Source organism: Pseudophryne corroboree, chromosome 5 (genome assembly GCF_028390025.1).
Source record: "Pseudophryne corroboree isolate aPseCor3 chromosome 5, aPseCor3.hap2, whole genome shotgun sequence".
Taxonomy (NCBI): Eukaryota; Metazoa; Chordata; class Amphibia; order Anura; family Myobatrachidae; genus Pseudophryne; species Pseudophryne corroboree.
Genome location: NC_086448.1, coordinates 769,991,238 through 770,015,011, shown reverse-complemented (window position 1 = coordinate 770,015,011; position 23,774 = coordinate 769,991,238). Strand labels below are relative to the sequence as shown.

At 45.3% G+C, this 23,774-nt stretch overlaps 1 protein-coding gene across 48 annotated transcripts in view; it reads right to left on the bottom strand.

The window, feature by feature from the left end:
- The window catches only part of RIMS2 (regulating synaptic membrane exocytosis 2), a 995,106-nt gene that overhangs the window by 282,441 nt on the left and 688,891 nt on the right, over positions 1 to 23,774 (bottom strand). For 28 of the 48 annotated variants that reach the window (XM_063924274.1, XM_063924269.1, XM_063924253.1 and 25 more), the window contains 3 exons: positions 17,901 to 18,054; positions 11,225 to 11,293; positions 8,804 to 8,957 (listed from right to left, as the gene is read on the bottom strand). In XM_063924274.1, the coding sequence (XP_063780344.1) occupies positions 8,804 to 8,957; positions 11,225 to 11,293; positions 17,901 to 18,054 (377 nt within the window). Of the gene's footprint in view, positions 1 to 8,803; positions 8,958 to 11,224; positions 11,294 to 14,430; positions 14,458 to 17,900; positions 18,055 to 23,774 lie in introns of all 48 variants that reach the window. The other 20 variants (XM_063924252.1, XM_063924259.1, XM_063924249.1 and 17 more) reach the window with 1 other exon arrangement.

The following is a 23,774-nucleotide window of genomic DNA, read 5'->3' as shown; positions in this document are numbered from 1 at the left end:
AGCTGCATATCTGATCAACCGCAACACCATCAGCTGGCTGCGTGACCCACGGGGTTGCGTAAGTTGGCCGCCGCAGGTCTGAGCAAGAGGCCATGAAATCTCCATCCTCTGACGGAGACCTGCCCTCCCCCCTCTCCCCGTCATCGCTGCACACAATCACTGACAGTCCGATGCCGTACTGCGTCCGCCGTCACAGACCAGTACTGTATGCGCCACAAGTCAACTTGTGCATCTTCAGCTGTTGTGTAACTACAAGTCCCAGCATGATCTGACACTAAGAAACTTTTAGTTCCACAACGGCTGCAGAACCACACTGAGGTATACAGTATGGCATTTAATGGTCCATTTTTTCAAATGAACAGAGGGGGTAATTCCGAGTTGATCGCAGCAGGAATTTTGTTAGCAGTTGGGCAAAACCATGTGCACTGCAGGGGGGGGGCAGATATAACATGTGCAGAGAGAGTTAGATTTGGGTGGGTTATAGTGTTTCTGTGCAGGGTAAATACTGGCTGCTTTATTTTTACACTGCAATTTAGATTTCAGTTTGAACACATCACACCCAAATCTAAAGGGCCCCATACACTAACGAGACATGTCCGATCATCATGTCGCAGGCGATCACCCCGGCAGCCTCCCAGTCGGCAGGATCGGACAAGATACATCGTATGCTGTCCTTTTGCATATGATGTATCTTGGGCGATCCCAGCCATGCCTGCCGGGTCGGACATGATCACTAGTGCAGCACGGTCAATCTGGAGGATCCAAACCGATACTCACGGGAACGCGCATAAGATCGGATACACCTCCAAACTGCCCGATTTCATCCGATATTTTGGGGGCGAATGCCTGAAATTGGATGAATCGGGCATTATCGTTCTAGTGTATGGGGCCCTTTACTCTCTCTGCACATGTTATATCTGCCCCCCTGCAGTGCACATGGGGGGTGATTCCGAGTTGTTCGCTCGCTAGCTGCTTTTAGCAGCAGTGCACACACTAAGCCGCCGCCTACTGGGAGTGTATCTTAGCTTAGCAGAATAGCGAACGAAAGATTAGCAGAATTGCGAATAGAAATTTCTCAGCAGTTTCTGAGTAGCTCCAGATCTACTCACAGATTGCGATCAGTTCAGTCAGTTTCGTTCCTGGTTTGACGTCACAAACACACCCAGCGTTCGGCCAGCCACTCCCCCGTTTCTCCAGACACTCCCGCATTTTTCCCTGACACGCCTGCGTTTTTCCGCACACTCCCAGAAAACACCCACTTCCTGTCAATCACACTCCGAACACTTCAACGATGAAAATTCTTCGTTCGGAAGTGAGTAAATCTACTAAGTTTTGTGCTAAAATACTAACCGCATGCGCACTGCGTACCATGCGCATGCGCATTTTTGCCTTAATCGCTCCGTTGCGAAAATCGGCAACGAGCGAACAACTCGGAATGACCCCCATGGTTCTGCCCAACTGCTAACAAATTTGCTGCTGCGATCAACTCTGAATTAGGCCCAGAGACTAAAAAGACATCTGTACACCACTTACTGTAGGATCGCTGGCTGGGCTACACAACGCACAATGAAACAAATAAATGTACAGTATGTGGCCTTGTATGAGATAGGGGCTCTGAGATTGCAGAACTGTGTCCTTATTTAGAGCGCCTGACTGCATTATACCTCTTTTAGACCAAATTTCGCGGGTCGCAGCCGAAGCCTGTCACGGGTGCTACCCGACTGCGACCCGCATCAGGCCTCTTTCTCACCGCACAGAATAAAATATTTAAGATATATCCCTGCGCACTCTAACTGTAGCCAACCCAGGTACTATCCAGGTGCGTCACCTAACACAAAAAAAAAAGTGTACAAAGGAGATTTGGACAGAGCCTTAGATGGCGCAGATAATAAACAGTATATCAATGTATTACCCGTGTGGGTCAAAGTCCATAATTTTTCATACAGGAAAGTCCATATGTAAGTCCGCTTCCGGGAGATGATATGTAAAAAAACACACAATTCAAACACAAATGTTCAAAAACATTCCTTGTGGAGACTCAAAAGTAAATCTCAACCCAGACTCCTTTGGCTATGCAATATATGGGATGTGTGGTTCTATTCGTAAGGATATATGGAATCAGTTGTTGTGAATTTTTAAGAAGAATCGTGTATTTTAATGTTATATTTATTTTTATTAAACATTATATACACCCTCATACATTCCCTCATTTTTTGTGCTTATTATTGAGCATAAAGCAAATCGAAGGAATGAAGGAGGATGACACCTGGATACATTGAAAGAAACCTTTACATGAGAGTACTTCGCCTCTTGAAGTAAGCGTATACGTGAGCATCTTATGCCTAGGAATTTTTGAATATGGGTGTATGATTGCACACGGTTCTGAATATAGTTATACCACTCACAGAAGGCCAAAGATACCTTTATATGTATTGTTCAAACTCTTTTAAGTAAGCATACATGTGAGCGACATTCCATATGAACCACTGAGGTGAACCTTACGAATAGAACCACACATCCCGAATATTGCATAGCCAAAGGAGTCTGGGTTGAGATTTACTTTTGAGTCTCCACAAGGAATGTTTTTGAACATTTGTGTTTGAATTGTGTTTTTTTACATAATATCTCCCGGAAGCGGACTTGCATATGGACTTTCCTGTATGAAAAATTATGGACTTTGACCCACACGGGTAATACATTGATATACTGTTTATTATCTGCGCCATCTAAGGCTCTGTCCAAATCTCTTTCACACTGCATCTGCCAACCCGGCTTATTGCCGGGTTGGTGATGTCACGGATGACGCGGCGGGGGCGGCGCTTGGAGATCATGTGTAAATGGGAGATCACTGTAAACGGGAAGCCGGGTCGATGCGACCCGACTACCGTTTACACGGTAGAGTTTGCCGGGATGAACACGTGTTCAACCCTGCAAACTACCCGAGTTGGAATACTGGGTCACTCGACCTGGATTATTCTAATTCGGACCTTTTACACCAGCCAGCAACACGGGTTATGTACGTTCATGTGCAATAATCCGTGTTATATGCTGGCGGTGTTAAAGGGGTATTACTGTGTAACAGACATAGTAAGACAGACATTATCCACATCAGACTGAATAATCAGACATAACAATGAAACTGTAATACTGCCACAGGAAACATTAATAGGCCTATTTATAAATAAAAGTTTCTATTTAACAATGCCGGGATAGCGCTTCCAAAAAGAGGGCGTCTCAGTGAATACACGTTCCCCAATGCAAAGCCATGCAGCATAAGACTTTTCATTTCCTGGTTCCGAAGATCCCTCTACAGCGTAGACTATAGGCTAAACTGGCTGACGCCGCCTGAAGAAGACACTGAACTCACCTGAAGTTTAAAAAAATGGCCGCTGCACTTGAGAGAGCAGAAAATGTGAATAAATCTAAAGTTTCTCTGTTCTCCCCTCAGCAGAGGACAGTGCACAGTCACCTAGTATGTTACTGTTACTACAGTTTCTTTTTACATTTTAACAAAGAGGACAATAAACATTTGATATGTAATTTTAGCTTTCTCTTAGTAATTAATCTGTTCCTTTTCCTGCATTTTACCTCGTACGTCTTCACAGTCTCCCCTATCTGCAGATTTGGGAACAATTTGATTTTAGTTACATGGAATCCTGCTCCTAATGCTTTGAGTAGTGTTATTACTAAATTAGGCATTCTGCCTATAAGCTAGAGCTGCAGACAGTATATCTGAATAGAGAATATTTAATTATAGACACACTGTATGTATATTCCCTTCAGCACAAAAGAGGGTGTCGCACACAAACTGGGTGGCACACACACTGTATGCACTGCTGGTGACAATGCATATACACATAATACACAGATTACATGCACTATGGGTGATATTCAATTGTGTTTATTTATCTTGCTTGTCGCGCCCAGATAGTTCAGGTTTAGCCACAACATCATTCACAGACATATCGAGTGTCCACACCCACCGACCCGTTACGGATATATCGTTCTGGAGTGTACCCAGACTTACTCCTTGGATCCAAGGTAGGAAATGGCTGCTCAGCTTTGTAAGATAAGGCTGAATGGGAAGATAACTGTATATCCTATATGCCAGGAACACCATAGTGTACACACTGGAGAGCACCTATTCGTAGCAGTGATGGGCAGAGGCAGATTTAGGGGGAGATGTACTAAGCAGTGATAAAAGTGGAGAAGTGAACAAGTTGAGAAGATTCCCATGGCAACCAATCGCCATTGACGTAACATTTATCATTTGCATACTATAAAAGTATACAGAGCAGCTGATTGGTTGCCATGGGTAACTTCTCCACTTTTATCACTGCTTAGTACATGTCCAACTAAAAGAGGAGGGGGCCCATGAGCAGTCTCCATGCCGGCACCCTCTTCACTTGCCGACGCATTCGCTGAGTAGACTCTGGCCCTGTGTCGGAATTTGAGGTGAATGTGGCAATCTCTGGGAGCATGGAACCCCATGCCTTTTCCCCGTCACTTCTGTGGCGCCACTGGACAGGTAAGTATTAACTATGGGTGCAGGGTGTGCAGTCTGGTGCCCCCCCATGACCATGGGGCCTGTATGCACAGCACACCCTGCACCCAGTATAAGTACACCCATAGTGACGGACAATTCTGCACTTTTATTGGCAGGGCCGGCTCCAGGCATGTTCCAATAGAGCGGCCGCGCAAAGCGCCACCCTTAATGGACGCCGCATGCTTGCGCCGCCATATTGGAACCTGGCTGGAGCAAGGAGGACCTGCAGCAGTGGGCGGCTGTGGTGTGCCTGTGCCGACGAGGTAGGGGGAGTACTGTGGGCGGGCCGCGGACTAAAGCTCCGAAACTACTTTGTGCGCGCTATGCGGCGCCGGCGTCTGACGTCAGACGCCGCACTGCGCGCTTAGCGCGCACTGCATGGTTTAAGAAGTGTCCTCCTGCGGCTCGGCCTCAGCACTCTCCCTCTCCCTCCTCACAGCAGGTACCGTGGGGGTATATCTGGCACTGTGGAGCATTTATGCATCTAAAACTGTGGGGGCATATCTCATATCTGGCACTGTGGGGGCAAATCTGGCACTATGGGGGACATTAATGTATATGGCACTGTGGGGGGCATTAATGTATTTGGCACTGTGGGAGCATATCTGGCACTGTGGGGAATTTATGCATCTGGAACTGTGGGGGGCATTAATATATCTAGCACTGTGGGGGCATATCTGGCACTGTGGGGGCATTAATGTATCTGGCACTGTGGGGGCATTAATGTATCTGGCACTGTAGATGCATATCTGGCACTGTGGGCCATTAATGTATCTGGCACTGTGGGGGAATATCTGGCACTGTGGGGGCATTAATGTATCTGGCACTGTGGGGGCATTAATGTATCTGGCACTGTAGAGGCATATCTGGCACTGTGGGGCATTAATGTATCTGGCACTGTGGGGGAATATCTGGCACTGTGGGGGCATATCTGGCACTGTGGGGAATTTATGCATCTGGAACTGTGGGGGGCATTAATATATCTGGCACTGTGGGGGCATTAATGTATCTGGCACTGTAGAGGCATATCTGGCACTGTGGGGCATTAATGTATCTGGCACTGTGGGGGAATATCTGGCACTGTGGGGGCATATCTGGCACTGTGGGGGCATTAATGTATCTGGCACTGTGGGGGCATATCTGGCACTGTGGGGGCATATCTGATACTGTGGGGACATATCTGATACTGTGGGGGCATATCTGGCACTGTGGGCATTTATGTATCTGGCACTGCGGGGGACATTAATGTATCTGGCACTGTGGGGGCATATCTGGCACTGTGGGGGGCATTTATGTATCTGGCACTGTGGGGGGGGGGGGCATTTATGTATCGGGCACTGTGGGGGGCATTTATGTATCGAGGCAATAATGTATCTGGCACTGTGGGGGGGCATTAATGTATCTGGCACTGTGGGGGGAATTAATGTATCTGGCACTGTGGGGCATTAATGTATCTGGCACTGCGGGGGACATTAATGTATCTGGCACTGTGGGGGCATATCTGGCACTGTGGGGGGCATTTATGTATCTGGCACTGTGGGGGGGCATTTATGTATCTGGCACTGTGGGGGGGCATTTATGTATCTAGCACTGTGGGGGGTATTTATGTATCGAGGCAATAATGTATCTGGCACTGTGGGGGGCATTAATGTATCTGGCACTGTGGGGGGCATTAATGTATCTGGCACTGTGGGGGCATTAATGTATCTGGCACTGTGGGGGCATATCTGGCACTGTGGGGCATTAATGTATCTGGCACTGTGGGGGGCATTAATGTATCTGGCACTGTGGGGGCATATCTGGCACTGTGGGGCATTTATGTATCTGGCACTGTGGGGGAATATCTGGCACTGTGAGGGGCATTAATGTATCTGGCACTGTGGGGGGCATTTATGCATCTGGAACTGTGGGGCATTAATGTATCTGGCACTGTGGGGGCATATCTGGCACTGTGGGGCATTAATGTATCTGGCACAGTGGAGGAATATCTGGCACTGTGGGGCATTTATGTATCTGGCACTGTGGGGCATTTATGTATCTGGCACTGTGGGGCATTTATGTATCTGGCACTGTGAGGGGCATTTATGTATCTGGCACTGTGAGGGGCATTTATGTATCTGGCACTGTGGGGGGGCATTAATGTATCTGGCACTGTGGGGGGCATTTATGCATCTGGTACTGTGGGGGGCATTAATGTATCTGGCACTGTGGGGGGCATTAATGTAACTGGCACTGTGGGGGACATTAATGTATCTGGCACTGTGGGCGGACATTAATGTATCTGGCACTGTGGGGGGGCATTAATGTATCTGGCACTGTGGAGGCATATCTGGCACTGGGGCATTTATGTATTTGGCACTGTGGGGGGAATATCTGGCACTGTGAAGGGCATTAATGTATTTGGCATTGTGGGGGGCATTTATGCATCTGGTACTGTGGGGGGCATTAATGTATCTGGCACTGTGGGGGGCATTAATGTAACTGGCACTGTGGGGGACATTAATGTATCTGGCACTGTGGGGGGCATTAATGTATCTGGCACTGTGGGGGCATATCTGGCACTGGGGCATTTATGTATCTGGCACTGTGGGGGAATATCTGGCACTGTGAGGGGCATTAATGTATCTGGCACTGTGGGGGCATATCTGGCACTGTGAGGGCCATTAATGTATCTGGCACTGGGGGCATATCTGGCACTGTGAGGGCATTTATGTATCTGGCACTGTGGGGGGAAATCTGGCACTGTGGGGGCCATTAATGTATCTGGAACTGGGGGCATATCTGGCACTGTGGGGCATTTATGTATCTGGCACTGTGGGGGAATATCTGGCACTGTGGGGGGGCATTAATGTATCTGGCACTGTGGGGGCATATCTGGCACTGTGGGGTTTTTATGTATCTGGCACTGTGGTGGAATATCTGGCACTGTGGGGAACATTAATGTATCTGGCACTGTGGGGGGCATTAATGCATCTGGCACTGTGGGGGCATTAATGCATCTGGCACTGTGTGGGCATATCTGGCACTGGGGGGGCATTTATGTATCTGGCACTGTGGGGGCATCTATGTGTCTGGCACTGTGGGGGCATCTATGTGTCTGGCACTGTGGGGGCATCTATGTATCTGGCATTGTGGGGGCATCTATGTATCTGGCACTGTGGGGGCATCTATGTATCTGGCACTGTGGGGCATTTATGTATCTGGCACTGTGGGGGAATATCTGGCACTGTGGGGGGCATTAATGTATCTGGCACTGTGGGGGCATTTCTGTATCTGGCACTGTAGGGGCATTTATGTATCTGGAACTGTGGGGACATATCTGGCACTGTGGGTGCATTTCTGTATCTGGCACTGTGGGTGCATTTCTGGCACTGTGGGGGCATTTCTGTATCTGGCACTGTGGGGGCATTTATTTATCTGGAACTGTGGGGACACCTTTCCCACAAAGCAACGCCCCTAAATTTTTGCTGCGAGCCTTCAGCACGCACTGTCCATGCTTTACCATGTGGGTAGATGAGCACCAAGCATTACAGTATATACATCATTTTGCCCTCCTAACTTAAAAATGTGCCCTCCGTGTGATCAGCACCCTGCACTAAAAAGTGAACACTATCATGTGTAGCTGGCACTGCTGGGGGGCATATTGTGTGTAGCTGGCACTGCTGGGGGGCATGTCATGTGTAGCTGGCACTGATGGGGGGCATGTCATGTCTATCTGGCACTGCACATTATGTGTATCTGACACTATAGTGGAGACATTGTGTGTAAGGAACACTACTGTGGCTGTTATGTGTAAGGCTGCTAATTGTGTGCGTAGAGGGGGGGTGAAAATATATTTATTTATAGTCTAATAATATAAAGTTATGAGGCCACACCCACTTTTCCAGAGGCCACGCCCACTTTTCCTGGAGCGCACATAGTGGTGGTGTAGGGGAAGGGGGGGGGCGCTTTTACATGTTCTCGCTCAGGGTACTAGTAAGCCTGGAGCCGGCCCTGTTTATTGGGGAGAATATTTTCATATATGGCTTACCTCTGCACATAGCTGTATGTTCTGTTAATTCTATGTTCTAAGAATGACTAGGAGAACCACCCAGATGTGATAGGTTATAATGGTAGTGCTGATAGTAAAAAGAGCAATATTCGTTACAAAGGTATTTTTTGTAGATAAAACTAAACCATAAAATATTTACATAAATCGAGTAATAAATTCAAAGTAAAGAAAAAAAGTTTATATCTTGCTTAAACGGCGTGCAGTACCTTTGTGGAGGTGGAACACTAGGAGACCAGGATCTTGTCCTTCCTATACTATCAACATTGAGCGATCCAGTTCGGGAACAGTGATTCGATGACATGACTTGATCTGGAACGGATAATGTTGAACTCTGCATATCGCGACCATTGTGCCGTAAATCTGTAAAACAACCAAATGAACAGATGGGATTTGCTGAAAAGACTTCCCAGTAAAAGTATTAACATGGGCCCTCATTCCGAGTTGTTCGCTCGCAAGCTGCTTTTAGCAGATTTACTCACGCTAAGCCGCCGCCTACTGGGAGTGAATCTTAGCTTCTTAAAATTGCGAACGACGTATTCGCAATATTGCGATTACACCTCTCTTAGCAGTTTCTGAGTAGCTCCAGACTTACTCGGCATCTGCGATCAGTTCAGTGCTTGTCGTTCCTGGTTTGACGTCACAAACACACCCAGCGTTCGCCCAGACACTCCTCCGTTTCTCCAGCCACTCCCGCGTTTTTCCCAGAAACGGTAACGTTTTTCCGCACACACCCATAAAACGGCCAGTTTCCGCCCAGTAACACCCACTTCCTGTCAATCACACTACGATCACCAGAACGATGAAAAGGCCGTGAGTAAAATTCCTAACTGCATAGCAAATTTACTTGGCGCAGTCGCACTGCGGACATTGCGCATGCGCACTAAGCGGAAAATCGCTGCGATGCGAAAAAAAAATACAGAACGAACAACTCGGAATGACCCCCATAGTTCTGTGTCCTACAAAAAAAAATGCTATGGCTATATCGTGTCATGAGATGGGACTAGTAAAACAAAGTACATACAGTATAGAAGATGGTCATAAATTAACCACTTAACTGATAATTTTATCCCCAAAAACCGCTCAGAAATTGTCGGGATTTTTTATGAGTGAATTAGGTGAAGAACACAAATCCAAAATTATCCAAAATGATTTTAGTTAAAAAAAAGTTCACCCCTCCCCAAGCATCGGAACATCGGTCAGCACCATCGGAACATCGGAAACATTGCGACTTTCCTTTTAACAGCGGGGCCAGCCGCCAGGTACACAGAGGGGGGTGGGGGTTAGTCTACACTTCCCCAGAGGCTGCTGTTGTCTGCAGCCGCTGGGTGGGGGGGTCCTGCCGTGCTGACCAATCAGCAATGATCGGCAACAGGGCAAACAATGGGGGAGGGCGCGGGAAGGCGCCTCTGAGAGCAGCAGCGGAGGGAATTTTCTCTCCCTGCTGCTGCACACGCTGTCTATCTGACTGGTCGCATCCTGTGTGACCAGGTCAGATAAAACACTTGCTGATGCGACCATGCCAGGCGAGTGGTTAAACAACATGAAGGAAATGTCAACAGTGTTGTCACATATCCCAGCATACAGAATAAAACATACGACAGTATTCAGTTGGAAAGAACCAGGCTGACCCAGTATAATGTGATTACTCGTTGCCTGGCATCAGTGATTCGCATTGGCTGCACCCTGGTAACCAAGAAAAATGCTAAAATTATGAAAGCCAGGGCTGAATTAAGGACCACATGAGCCTGGGGCTGAAAATGATCAAGGGCCTATTATGTGACCAGTGCTGTGTGGGTGTGGCCAGTGCCATGTGGGTGTGGCCAGTGCCATGTGAGTGTGTACACCTCCTTAGTGCCGTAACTAGAAATTTTAACTGCCAACCAATCAGCTCCTGACTGTCATTTTCCAAACGCAGCCTGTAACATGACAGTTAGGAGCTGATTGGCTGATACTTTATCTATCTCCACTTTACATCTCCCCCTCACAGTTAGCTGAACTCACTTTGACAGAGTCAGCCAGTCTGTCTGCTACCGACCGCCTTGCCGCAGTCCACCTCTTCCCCTGAGTCCTGACAGTGACTCCAGTCCTGCAGCTTAGTAAGCGCTTCCCGCCCAAACGCTGCAGCTCCTAAGCACTTGGCAACGTGGGAATGGACTGAGAGAGACGTCATGACATCTCTCCCAGTCCCAAGAGACACTGCAGGAGATGGGGAAGCAGGGAGCGGGCGGAGCTCACTGACACTGCCCGCTGTAATGTGTAATGGTAGCCATGCGCCCGGCAGAGAAGGAGCCTGGCACACCAATACTGCTATACATTATTGCGGAAAGCGCTTCAGCTGGTGGCATGATCGCTGGTGGATGTGGCCAGCTCAGCCCATAGGGCATACTGTATGTGCTATGTCTGAGCACTGGCCGCACCACCCTAGTTACGGCCCTGCACCTCCTATCCTATGTCTCCCTAAATCCGTAAATGGAGAACTATCGCATCATTTGATGGGGAAAACAGAAATACAATTTTAATACTAATGATTTATGGCAGGCCCTGGGGCCAGCTTGGAGAGAAATATCCTGGACCATGCCTGTTGAATGTACTCTAATAAAAGTAGTTATACGTTTTTAGTGTCTCACCTGACACGACCCCGACTCCATCATCGCAGTCATAATCAGACACCTCACTATCACTTATTCTTTTGGATCCTGCAAAGAATGGTCAGTGAGAAGCAGCTCTTCAATGTAACTTCCTCTAATAGCAGGAGAACCAAGGTTGTTCATAAAAACACACAGTCAGTGCTAATAACTACAGCTGGAGGAGTTACTGGGGGAAGGAGAGCGATATTAGTAGGGTTGCAATCCACACCTGTTATCAGAGATAAACAAACAGAACCGAAACACAACTCAATGAGCAGAAACACACTACTTCAAAGCAAAAGTGTCATGTGTAATACTATGTGTATGTAAGATACGGGCTATTGTTTTATTCGAAGTAACGCTTTGTGTTTATTTACAGACGCGCAATTATTTGGATAACAGTGCATTTTATCGGTAATGTTATTTTCTTAGAATAATGTTATAAAATATTACATATGACTGTTAGAATTTGCCAAAAAAAGGGAACTATCTGTAATACATAGGGGTCTATTCAACTGGTGCCAGTTTTCCCAACAGTCGGAAAAACCGGCACTTTTCAACAGAAATAGGTCGAATTTGCATTCGACCTATTCAATGACAGTGCCGTTTTTCCGACAGTCGGAAAAAACGGCACTTGTCGAAAAACACGTGGATCGGCGGATTAGTCACACATTTTGCCCCGTTTTCGACAATGCTGGTTCAACTTAAAAAAGGATCAGCATTGTCGAAAACCTGTCGGAATTGCCTGAGCTGTAGGATCCTCTCTGTCGGAGAGGATCCAACAGTCATTGAATAGACCCGATAGATTGCATGGCTTAAAGTCCATTTTAGAGGCTGAACCAGTCACCAAAAAAAAAAAAGCGATTTAGTGGTTCCTATTGGACTAATAATCTGTATATCACATTAGTTTATCCAATAAGATGGATGGTGCAACCTAAGGAGGTACTTTAATATCAATGGGGGTCATTCCGAGTTGTTCGCTTGTTGCCGATTTTCGTTATACTGCGATTAGTCGCTAAATGCGCATGCGCATGGTACGCAGAGTGCATGCGCTTAGTTATTTTACTAAAAACGTAGCTGTTTTGCTGTAGCGTCTGCGGCGTTTTTCAGTCGCACTGGTGTTCGGTAAATGATTGACAGGAAAGGGGCGTTTCTGGGCGGCAACTCAGCGTTTTCACGGCGTTAGCTAAAAAACGCAGGCGTGTCAGGGAAAAACGCGGGAGTGTCTTGAGAAACGGGGGAGTGGCTGGCCGAACACAGGGCGTGTTTGTGACGTCAAACCAGGAACGAAACGGGCTGAGCTGATCGCAGTGTAGGAGTAAGTCTCGAGCTACTCAGAAACTGCTAATAATTTTCGATTCGCAATTCTGCTAATCTTTCGTTCGCAATTCTGCTAAGCTAAGATTCACTCCCAGAGGGCGGCGGCCTAGCGTGTGCAATGCTGCTAAAAGCAGCTAGCGAGCGAACAACTCGGAATGAGGGCCAATGACTTTAACTTATGGACAAAATAATGAGTTAAAATCGTATTTATTAACTTCAACTAAAATCCTTTCTTGTTTTTTTATTTATTTATATATTTTATTAAAATTTATAAAAAAAAATGTTAAATAGAAATACCTTAAACAGATATTAAGTTATTAAACTTAACAGTTCTATGTTCCAATATCCTTAAATAGCTACAGTATAAGTTTTATTGTGCGTGATGAGTAATCGCTAAACTATGCCTTTATTTTACCACGGAGATCTGTTTAATTCACATGACTTTCTATTACGGTATATACTTTCAAGACTTGCTGTACTGTATATAATTAGCGTTATTTAAATAAAAATACAATCACTGTTAAAGGGCATCTCAATCAGAATGAAAAGTTGCTTAACATAAAATAGATCTTTGTAACATTCCCAAAAGCATATTTAAGGTTATGTAACGCTTGTCAGAACTAAAAGCACATCCGATGAGACTACGATCATTGGATCAGTACTAGGCTTCCTCTACATTTATATAGCATTGCATTTCTAGGTTTAGGGGTAATTCAGACAGGACCGTTTAATTACAAGTAAGCCTCGGTACACACTATACAATTATCTGGCAGATATATTGCCAGATTTAGCTGGTTGGAATGAAAATCTGGTAATGGACGAGAGCAAATGACAATCGCCCATTTGCTCCCAAAAACTGCAAAATGGACAAAAACAGTCGTTCAACCAAGTTGGTTAAATTTGTGTTTAACCAATTTGTATGAACGACAGGTTTTGTTATTTTTCCGGTGTTTGGGAGCAAATGATAGATTGCGGTTTGTGCTCATTCATTACCAGATTTTCATTCCAACCAGCTACTGTAGATCTGGCAGATTATCTGCCAGAGAATGTTATAGTGTGTACCTAGCTTTAGTCTGTGATCTTTTTTATTCTATATTTTATAGTGCAGTGACTGAGAAGGAGACACCCGTGCCATTTTTACTCAATTTATAATAATTGAACATGCTTGTCTGAAGTATCCCTGTTGGAGGACTCCAAACTGGAAAATTGAAGGGCATAGTAGCTTGCAAGCGGCTAACTAAATTGTTCTATCTATGCTTAGAAACCCATTGTGGGCACTAGACTATAGCACCCTCATTAAGGTCAGAAGCCATGCGAAATTGCAGCATCTTTTAGAAATGGCAATGGATGGGGTTGGTGCCTAAATCAGGGAAAGTAAACGATCAGTGAGAGCTAAACTGCAGGGAGAGCTGAACTATTAGGAAAAGCTAACTGATCACAGAGTACTGAATTATCAGGAAGAGTTAAACGATCAGGAAGAGCTTAAATATAAGGAGCAGCTAACAGTCAGGGAAAGCTAAATGATCAGGGAGAGCTGGATTATCAGGGAGAGCTAAACGATCAGGAGAGTTGATTTATCAAAGAGAGGTATACATTTTGGTATTAAATGTCTTAGGGATTTTTCTGAGCTCTTAGGTTGAATCGGCATGTGTTTTAGGCTTGCTACTCCTTAAAAATGTAAAGCAATGTTAGGATTTCCATTGTAAATTCAGGTAAAATGTGTACTGAGGTTTCAAGCAAGCAAGGTGAACTACAGGCAAGTAGGTATTATAACAATAACATAGGACATATGGACACCATGTGGTATAAGCACGCCATTTGCGGTGATTATACCACTCCGTGCATATGCTGACATGCATTATGAATCTCTTGCATGCTGGCGTTACCTGAATTATATGAATATGGGCCTTTATCTGGAAAACAAATATTAATATGAACTGATGTCAAGGGGAGAATGTTATGAAATTAAATATGCAGCAGGGAGATTATATCGCCAAATATTTACAATAAGGTTAAATGTATAAACAATGACATTGCTATAAATTATACAAAAGCATACATATGTATAAATGATATTGCTAAAATATAGCAACACATAATAAAATAATGTTATGAGCTTTGCATACTTTTTTGGAATCGGTTTAGAAATGAAACTATATTGTGAAATATCCCTGCTGCATACTGTAGCGTTCCTGAAAATGGTAAATCAAAATAAGTACAGCAATGAAAACAGACACGTCATAACCATGCAGACCCAAATCCAGCATCTCAGAGGTTTTCTAGCGCTTCGCAACTTTGCTGAGTAGATCTTAATGAAACTGCACATTATAAATATCGTTTAAGTGTAGAAAAAATGAACAAAGCTTCTGTTGCAGGTGGCATTATCCCCTTCCATATGGCTCCACCTGTTGCTTACATCCAAGACTCCTGCCAGGGCTATGGCGACACCTGTTTGATCCATTACAATTCACAGATCAGTACAACAGCACAGCCAGTGACGGGAGCTTAGGAAATGCAGAATGGACAGTTAAAAGAGTAGCGAATATGGATTTATAGTTGACGTACTGTCAGTATACCCTGGACTGGCAGTATAGCCACAGCTTGACAGCTAAAAATAAAAAACATTATTAAAAAAAAAGGTAAGTGTATACTGACAGAACTTTTACTATAGGGGTCAAAGATCCATGCTTTTACAGCCAAGCAGTGACTGCAGTGTACCTAAGTGGGTACAGCATGTGTACAGACACTTAAAATGGCCATATAACAAGTTGCGTCTATTGTGGGCGCCGGGCCAGCACCAGTAATATACAGATGGAGCCCTACTCATCGGTATCCGGAACCCAGGTCGACAGCACAAAGGTCGACACACCTTAGGTCTACGCCAATTGGTCGACACACCTTAGGTCGACATGGGCAAAAGGTCGACAGGAACAAGGTCGACATGGAAAAAGGTCGACATGAGGTTTTCACGATTTTTTTCTTTTTTTATAACCTTTTCATACTTAACGATCCATGTGGACTACGATTGGAACGGTAAAGTGTGCTGAGCGAAGCGGTAGCGGAGCGAAGGCACCATGCCCGAAGCATGGCGAGCGAAGCGAGCCATGCGAGGGGACGCGGTGCACTAATTGGGGTTCCCGGTCACTCTACGAAGAAAACGACACCAAAAAAACATTAAAAACTCATGTCGACCTTTTTCCATGTCGACCTTGTTCCTGTCGACCTTTTGTCCATGTCGACCTAAGGTGTGTCGACCAATTGGCGTCGACCTAAGGTGTGTCGACCTTTGTGCTGTCAACCCTCAGTCCCAGACCCCTGCTCATCTATCCCTTTAATAGGATTAATTGAGCCAGTGCTGTCGGACTTAGGGGGACATGTACTAAGCCAGTGATGGCTAACCTTGACACTCCAACTGTTGTTGAACTACATATCCCAGCATGCTGTGCTACAGTTTTGTTATTTGACCATGCTAAAACTGATGCAGGGCATGCTGGGATGTGTAGTTCAACAACAGCTGGAGTGTCAAGGTTAGCCATCACTGTACTAAGCAGTGATAAAAGTGGAGAAGTGAGCCAGTGGAGAAGTTGCCCATGGCAACCAATCAGCATTGAAGTAATTATAATTAGCATACTATACAATTGTATGGAGCAGCTGATTGGTTGATGGGGCAACTTCTCCACAGGCTCACTTCTCCACTTTTATCACTGCTTAGTACATGTCCCCCTAAATCCCTTGCTGTAATGACTTAATCCCCTGCTGTATTGTTCTCTCTGTATTGTATTGCAGCTGAGAACAATAGATGAAAGGCGTATGCTAATAAACCTTGGTGCACCTAGCCGCAACAGAGAAGGTTATATGAGCGTGGGTCCATCTGTATGCTCCGGGTTTACGTTAGGCATACATCACAGACACTTACAGCGACACTTTTAACCATTCGGTTTGTATGTGAAACACGCATTTACTATTAGGTTCCAATAAAGTTTAATAAAAAAAAAAAATTAACCTTCATATCGAATCCAGACAAAAGAAATTGCTAACACACGCACACACAAAAGCTTTATGCTCGAGCAACACGCAAAGGTTTTATGCTATACCAACTAGTGTTGCTCACACGCTGCATTGGCCGCAGTATGTACAGACTTGTAATGACACATGCAAAACAGAAATCTTGTATTTCACAGCATACAATAGCAATCAAAGCACTGAGCACTTTGATTGTGTGAAAAACAACTTTACAACAATGGATCCGAAAGTTACAAATGTATGTACTGAATTTACTGAAAGCGTCCATGAAAGGTTTATCTTTAGACCAACATAAGTGCTTTTAATTTTCTATACAGATTTGTGAGAACTGTGGTTAATAGTGTGGACAGCCCTGTACCGGATGCTGTGAAGTGTAAGTGCACCGTTTTCTTTAATATGACTTCAATTAAAACTAATCCGCATCTTGTACAACATTAGTACATAACTTTGTCAAATTAATAAAATCCATTTTGTGATTGTTTTTATTTTTTATCCTTGGTTGAAGAAAACATCTGAATGTGTGAATGCAGTTTAACTAAATAAAACGTGAATACTTGCACCCTCAACAAAAGACAGAAATGTAAACTTGACCATATACATACAGTATTTGCATTATAAAAAGCTGAAACACAGTTTATAGTTCTGAATTACAGTATGTTTAAAGAACACTAAGATGAAGCAATTATTGCCGATTTATACAAGTCATGTGTTAACCTTCCTTTAGGACAATTGTGTTCAACCTTACAGCAATATATTCATTGGAACTCTTCCCCAACTAGATGTTGCCCTGTTTGTTATAACGTATATGGCATGCAAGTCGCTGACTTGACACTATCTGTAATGTGGTTTGCAGTTTTTATGTATTCTGTAAAACACTTTTTGCGAACAGGGCCTGGGTACGTGGCCAAAACGTGGAAGGTGTGGCCACTCCCCCTCCCCAAAAAAGAAGAGGGAAGGATTCCTTCCCGCCAAACCCCAGTAACACTTGCAGAGAGACGGAGGCGACTGCTTCTGCTCATTTGGCAGCAGAATTCCTGGACCCTCCACAGCCCAGCATACAGCAGTCTCCTCTCTCTCTCCCTGCCCGATGTGTTACTGACCGGGCCCCTCCAGCATGCAGTACCCACTCCCCTCAATCTCCGCGCCCCTCACTGTGGCAGCTCTCAGTCCTTAATGGCTGAGATTTCATAGGTACCTTTAATTGTATGTGTTTGTAGTTTGTGCTCTTACTGTAGCTCATGATGCAAGTGGTTGCATGTAACAGGAGGGATAGAGTTTTTGCTTAACACTCATGCAGACATCACACATGGACTGATCAGAAGGAAAGACCTACTTTGCAATCTTCTAGTCGGGCTCTCTCCGTGCACTTGTCTCCGTTGCATAAATGGAGACGGGTGGGGAAGTGGCAACGAGGACACGTCATGCGTCTGTAGCTTGTACCAATGTGGTTCATCATCTAAAAGTGCAGTTTCTAATTCAATTAGAATCTGTCGGAATTAAACATACACAGTTAATACATAAAGACACTGCACGCAAGACAGGCTGATGGTAGAACCAATATTTAGTCTAACAATTCACTGGGAAATGGGGACATCAGTGAGGCAGGAGACACAGAGTTACTGCGCAGAGCTACTGGCCAGAACCCAGTTTATCACTCTCAGAGCTCTGTCAGCAGCACATAAATCCGATGGGACATAATGAACCAGAGAAATCGCCCAGATGATAAGAAATCAACAGTGTGTAATGCCGGGCAAGGGCCCCAAAGCCTTCCTGCAGCTGTCTCCCCTGCATGCCCCTTGCACCAAAACTGATGCTGCTATTTGTACATGGATTCAGATTTATTATTATTTTACTTTATTTATATGGGGCCACATGAGGTCTAAAATACATTAAAAAGTACACAAACAGAAACGGTATAAACAAAAAGAAATAAGTGACATAAAGTACAGTACATTGCAGGACATTATAAACATTTCTGCATCAACAGTCATAGTGCTCAGATAACAGTAGGGCCGCTTAACCCAAAAGTTAGGTGTAGTGGTAGTATGGAGGAGGTGATGGTATAAGTGAGGGAAGGAAAAGCACATGAGGGAGGAGGGCCCTGCTCGTGAGACCTTACAGTAGTGCCACTGACTGTGCGGCATTCCACAACATGTAGAAATTGTGATGACACGAGTAGGACTTTCACTTTACGCAGCCTGCACCTCATGTTGCACAGTGTTAAAACACAAGCAGTTCCCAGCCCTGGTCATACTACGGACAACACTAATTGACAATATGTTATTAGTTATATGCTGGGCAATATTGCATTGAATTGTGTTATTATATTGTATCTGTTATATTTGGAATATGTCGTTTATTTGGTTATATTGTGTTCAATGTAATTATTAACAGTCAAGACTAGGCCAGAGTGTTATTTACTATAGTTAAAGAAGCCCTCTGTTCTAAGGCCCCTGACTGTACCATCAGATCTGATTAGGATGAGTAGGTTAGGATAAGTGGTAAACAGGTTATCCCTGGAGCTGCAGGTAATCTGATCCTATGCACCCCACTGTGTACAGGAACCCCGCCATCTTGTCTCCACACCTCATCAGACTCTGTGACACCCTGACTGACCTGCTTATATTATGAACAGACAGGGTAGGATATAATAAAGAGAGCAGTGTGCTTTACTGAGGGGGGTGATATCTGCAGAGAAGGTCCAGAGAGAAGTAGCTGGAGATGACTAGGCATTGAGATGCTATCCAGGGGTTAAAGTGGGCCAGAACTGCGTTCCGGCACCTCAAATTGGAGGCGGCCACCTTAACTAATAAGTTTAAACACAATCACAGGCCATCATTAAGTAAACTAAAGGAGGACTTAACAGTCCTTTCGGAGGCTCGGTGGCTTTCAGGCTGAGGCAGCAGGCTTCAAGTGCCAGGTTCAGGGCTGCCGGAAAGAATTCGACAATAGGAGGTGAGGCTGGCTGCAAGGCGCCGTGACCAATGTGGTGGTGGGTGGGCGGAGCTATAGAGGGAATGATTGATAGCATGCCATGCCTCCTACAGACCCTCTGCCGGCAGTGGGAGAATTGCGTCATCGCGTATCTCCAGTTACAGCAGGGAGAGAATTTGAGGTGAAGGGCACTGTGTGAGCTGGTATCCCAGGCGAGGAGGCACAGGACTACTGCAGCAGGAGACCACATGCATCTGTAATCATATACTACTGTGGAGACCTAGTAAGTGACATACCATCCTGGCTTGCACAGTCTACTGTGTGTGTGTTTACAATAAGGAGCATTAGCCATGTTTATCTGAGTGATCAGAGAATCCCTATCCTCTCAGAAATAACAGTACATGAAGCAATATAGAATAGTGGGAGATAACTACATGTCATACGTCGAGAAACATTAAGGAAGAGGCTCTTCCTCTGAGAAGCTTACATTTTAATTAGGAGGGACAAAATAGGAGAACAAAAGTTCTGATTTAGTCCACATAGCAACATAGACCTCTGGGGGTCTAAGTATTTAGGGGATTATTGAACGGAATCATTCAGTAAGAGTTGCTTGAGAAGTGTTTTAAAGATAAGTAGGGAGGCTGATGGCTGGATACTGAAAGGTCAGCCAGTGACAGGCACGCATACTGTAGGAAACAAGAAGAAGCCATGTCTGTATGTGGAGTGAGTTGTGTTTGTAGACTGCAGGGAGTGAGTAGCAGAGAAGTGGGAGAAGTAAAGGGGAGTACACACTACAGCGATATCGGGATGATTTGCAGTATTGTAACGACAGATGTTTCTACATCGTCATGTTGTGCTCTCCCGGGTCGTTAGTGATATCCCCCAGTCTTCCTTGCTGCACGATCAGTCAGAAGATATTGTTAACGATATGGTGCAAAGTGCACATCGTCTAGTGCATACAGCCAGCCGGGCAACCAGATGATATGTCGTTCCAATTTGGCCAGTGTTCTTTAACCACTTGCATGGCATGGTCGCATCAGATGCGACCATACCAGCAAGTGCTTTATCTGACCCGGTCACACAGGATGCGACCAGTCAGATAACTAGTGCTTGCAGCTGCAGGGAAGGGAAAATTCCCTCTGCTGCCTTCCCGCACCCTCCCCCAGTGTTGCCGTGCTGCCGATAATTGCTGATCGGTCAGCACGGCAGGACCCCCTACCCATCGGCTGCAGACAAGCCCCCCCCCCCCATGTACCTGACAGCTGTCTGGGGTGTAAAAAGTAATGTCGCAATGTTATCAATGTTCCCTACCGATGTTTGAAAAAAATTATTATTTTTTTTATAAAAAAAAATTTTTTTTAACTAAAATCATTTTGGATAAGGTTAAATTCATGTTCTTCACCTTATTCACTCATAAAAAAACAAACAATTTCTGAGCGTTTTTTTGGGGGGGGGAAATTGTCAGTTAGGTGGTTAAAGATGGCTGTTCTAGTGTGTACAGGAGCAACGATAATTCGTATAAGATTAAACAATACGATGTATCGTTCGGTCGTTGGTAAGATTGTGCAGTGTATATGCTCAGTGTTGCTAGTTCTGAGCTCAAGGGAAATCATTCTGAAAATCAGACCGATTGTCGGTCACTCTGGTGTGTACCCGGCCGATGTTCCTGAATTACTGTTTGGAGTCTTGAAGGCAAGAATAGGGATCTGAATTGAATAATATGACGTGATGAGCTAAAGGGCCTCATACACTAGAACGATCATGCCTGATTTCAGCCCAATTCGGGCATTCGGCCCGATATATTGGGTGAAAACGGGCATTTCGTCTGTGTATCCAATCCGATCCGCGGCCCTGTGAGCATCGGATCGGATCCTCCAGATTGAATGTGCTGCACATTCAATCTGGTCCGACCCCGCAGGCTGCCGGGGTGATCGCTAGCGACCAAGAAAGGAATGAAGCATTGTAGAGACACATACAGTGTGGCAGGAAACAGTACACTGTGGCTATGGTTTGAATCCCGACTAGCGCTGAATTACCGCTGCCCGAATCCCGGCGCCACCAGCTTTTCTCCCTCTATGAGTATGCACTACACCCATAGAGGGAGAATATAATATAATAAGGGGCTTTCTAGCGCTCGCCCCACTGCCGACATACTGGTGGCCGGGATCCTGCTGTCGGTATACTGACAGCCGGGATCCCGGCTGCTGGTTCTTCATATGGAACCCCCTCCAAGGACAGCATGAATGGCTATTAGTGACTCTGATAGAGAAGTCTGTAGATGGAGACTGCTTTATAATGGAATAATAAGTACAGTGTTGGATACAGCTACATCAGCGGGGCTGCCAGGCTCTGCCTCTCTATGGCTTAGTTACTGTATACTATCTTATAAAATCTAGAAACCCAGCAACCCACTTCTGTAAGACTTCATATAAACCATGATGGTCAACAACAATAACTCTTAATAAGGGATGTGCAGTCCGGGTAGGTAGGGGAGGCAGAGCCTCCTGTCATACTCAGGGGCTGGCTGGCAACTTTCAGTCTGGGGTCAGACACAAGCAAGTGGCCACCCGCTTTTCTACCAGTACACTGTAATGAAAATGTTTAAATGTTTTTGCAAGTATAATACATTCAAACCCCAGATCTGACCACCCCCAGTAACAGATTTGTACTGGCTGCCTCTGGTCATACTCCCTGTCAAACTCCTGAGATTCTATATAAAAACTATTAGAATAATACAAAGAAGATATTTATAACATAAACCTATGTGTAATCCTTTTTATAGATAACACTCAGCAGCTGTGTGGAGATCCTGAAGTTGCAGGGAAATGAGAGATGAGGCAAAAACAGCTCTGCCTCAGTTCTACAGTCAGACACTGCTTTGCAGAACTGGGGGTGGGGCCACACCATGGGCAGTAAGCTGCACAGAAAGGGATCCAATAGAGGCATTCCTCTGAGTGTGGGGGCGGGCTTTATGCACTGATGAACATTTGGATGTGTCATGTGACTAGGAAGTGCAATGTAGTCAGAGCTTAGTCAGCAGCAGCAAAAGAAAAGGGTCATGCTGAGTTGGTTGCAATCTGCACTTAAACGGCAAACAGGGCAATTTAGCTATCTCTTCATAGGTAGCATATGCGCTTTTTCAGACGTGGTGGCCAGTCATCCTCATCTTTGTGGACGCTTACACTCAGGGAAGATTACAGATGTTAGAGCAGGCATGTCCAAACTGCGGCCCTCCAGCTGTTGAGAAACTACACATCCCAGCATGCCCTGACACAGATTTAGCATTCTTTGACAGCAAAACTGTGTCAGGGCATGCTGGGATATGTAGTTTCACAACAGCTGGAGGGACGCAGTTTGGACATGCCTGTGTTAGAGCATGCCCTAAGTTTATATAAAGACACAGGGCCTGGTTCAGAGACACGGAATGCCAGTGTTAACTAAAGCTCTTATGTCGTATGGGTTACACAGAGACGTCTTGAAAAAATGTTGGTGTTAATGGGCATGTGACTGGGAGGGTGCTAAACAGATGCATGGAGATGGTGCGTCTTATGGGTGTGCTATGGGAATGTAGCGGAACTGGTTGCGTTCACAGATGCTCAATCACATGGGAGGCCACAATCAGATGGTGAATCTGCATGTGCAAGTTTCGTTGATGCAAGAATCACCAGGAAGTATTACAGCGTGTACCGCACTGACAGTCTTAGTCCTTGCACATTCACACGCACGGATGTACACCAGGGGAGAGCTTTGTGGCAGCACTGAGACCACATCTGAATCATGCAGCTCTGAATGAGGTCACATTCTGAATGTGAATGGATTGCAAAGGGAAAGCTAATGCGACTGACACGCGTCCTGATGCTTACATAAAGCACGTCCCAGAAACGCCCATTTCACGGACAGAGAGAAATGTCTAAGATGCATCTGACTCAGAATGGCCCAGACATATAGAAAGATGTGTATGTGGTGAATCAGAGACAAGCGGTGAGGTAAATGGCTCAGGAGGCACTGGCTAGTACCAGAGCCAGATTTACACACAGTATATGAGCCAAAGGGTTCATGTGGGCATTATACACAGGTGCAGCAGTATATACATGTGGGCATTATACACAGGTGCAGCAGTATATACATGTGGGCATTATACACAGGTGCAGCAGTATATACATGTGGGCATTATACACAGGTGCAGCAGTATATACATGTGGGCATTATACACAGGTGCAGCAGTATATACATGTGGGCATTATACACAGGTGCAGCAGTATATACATGTGGG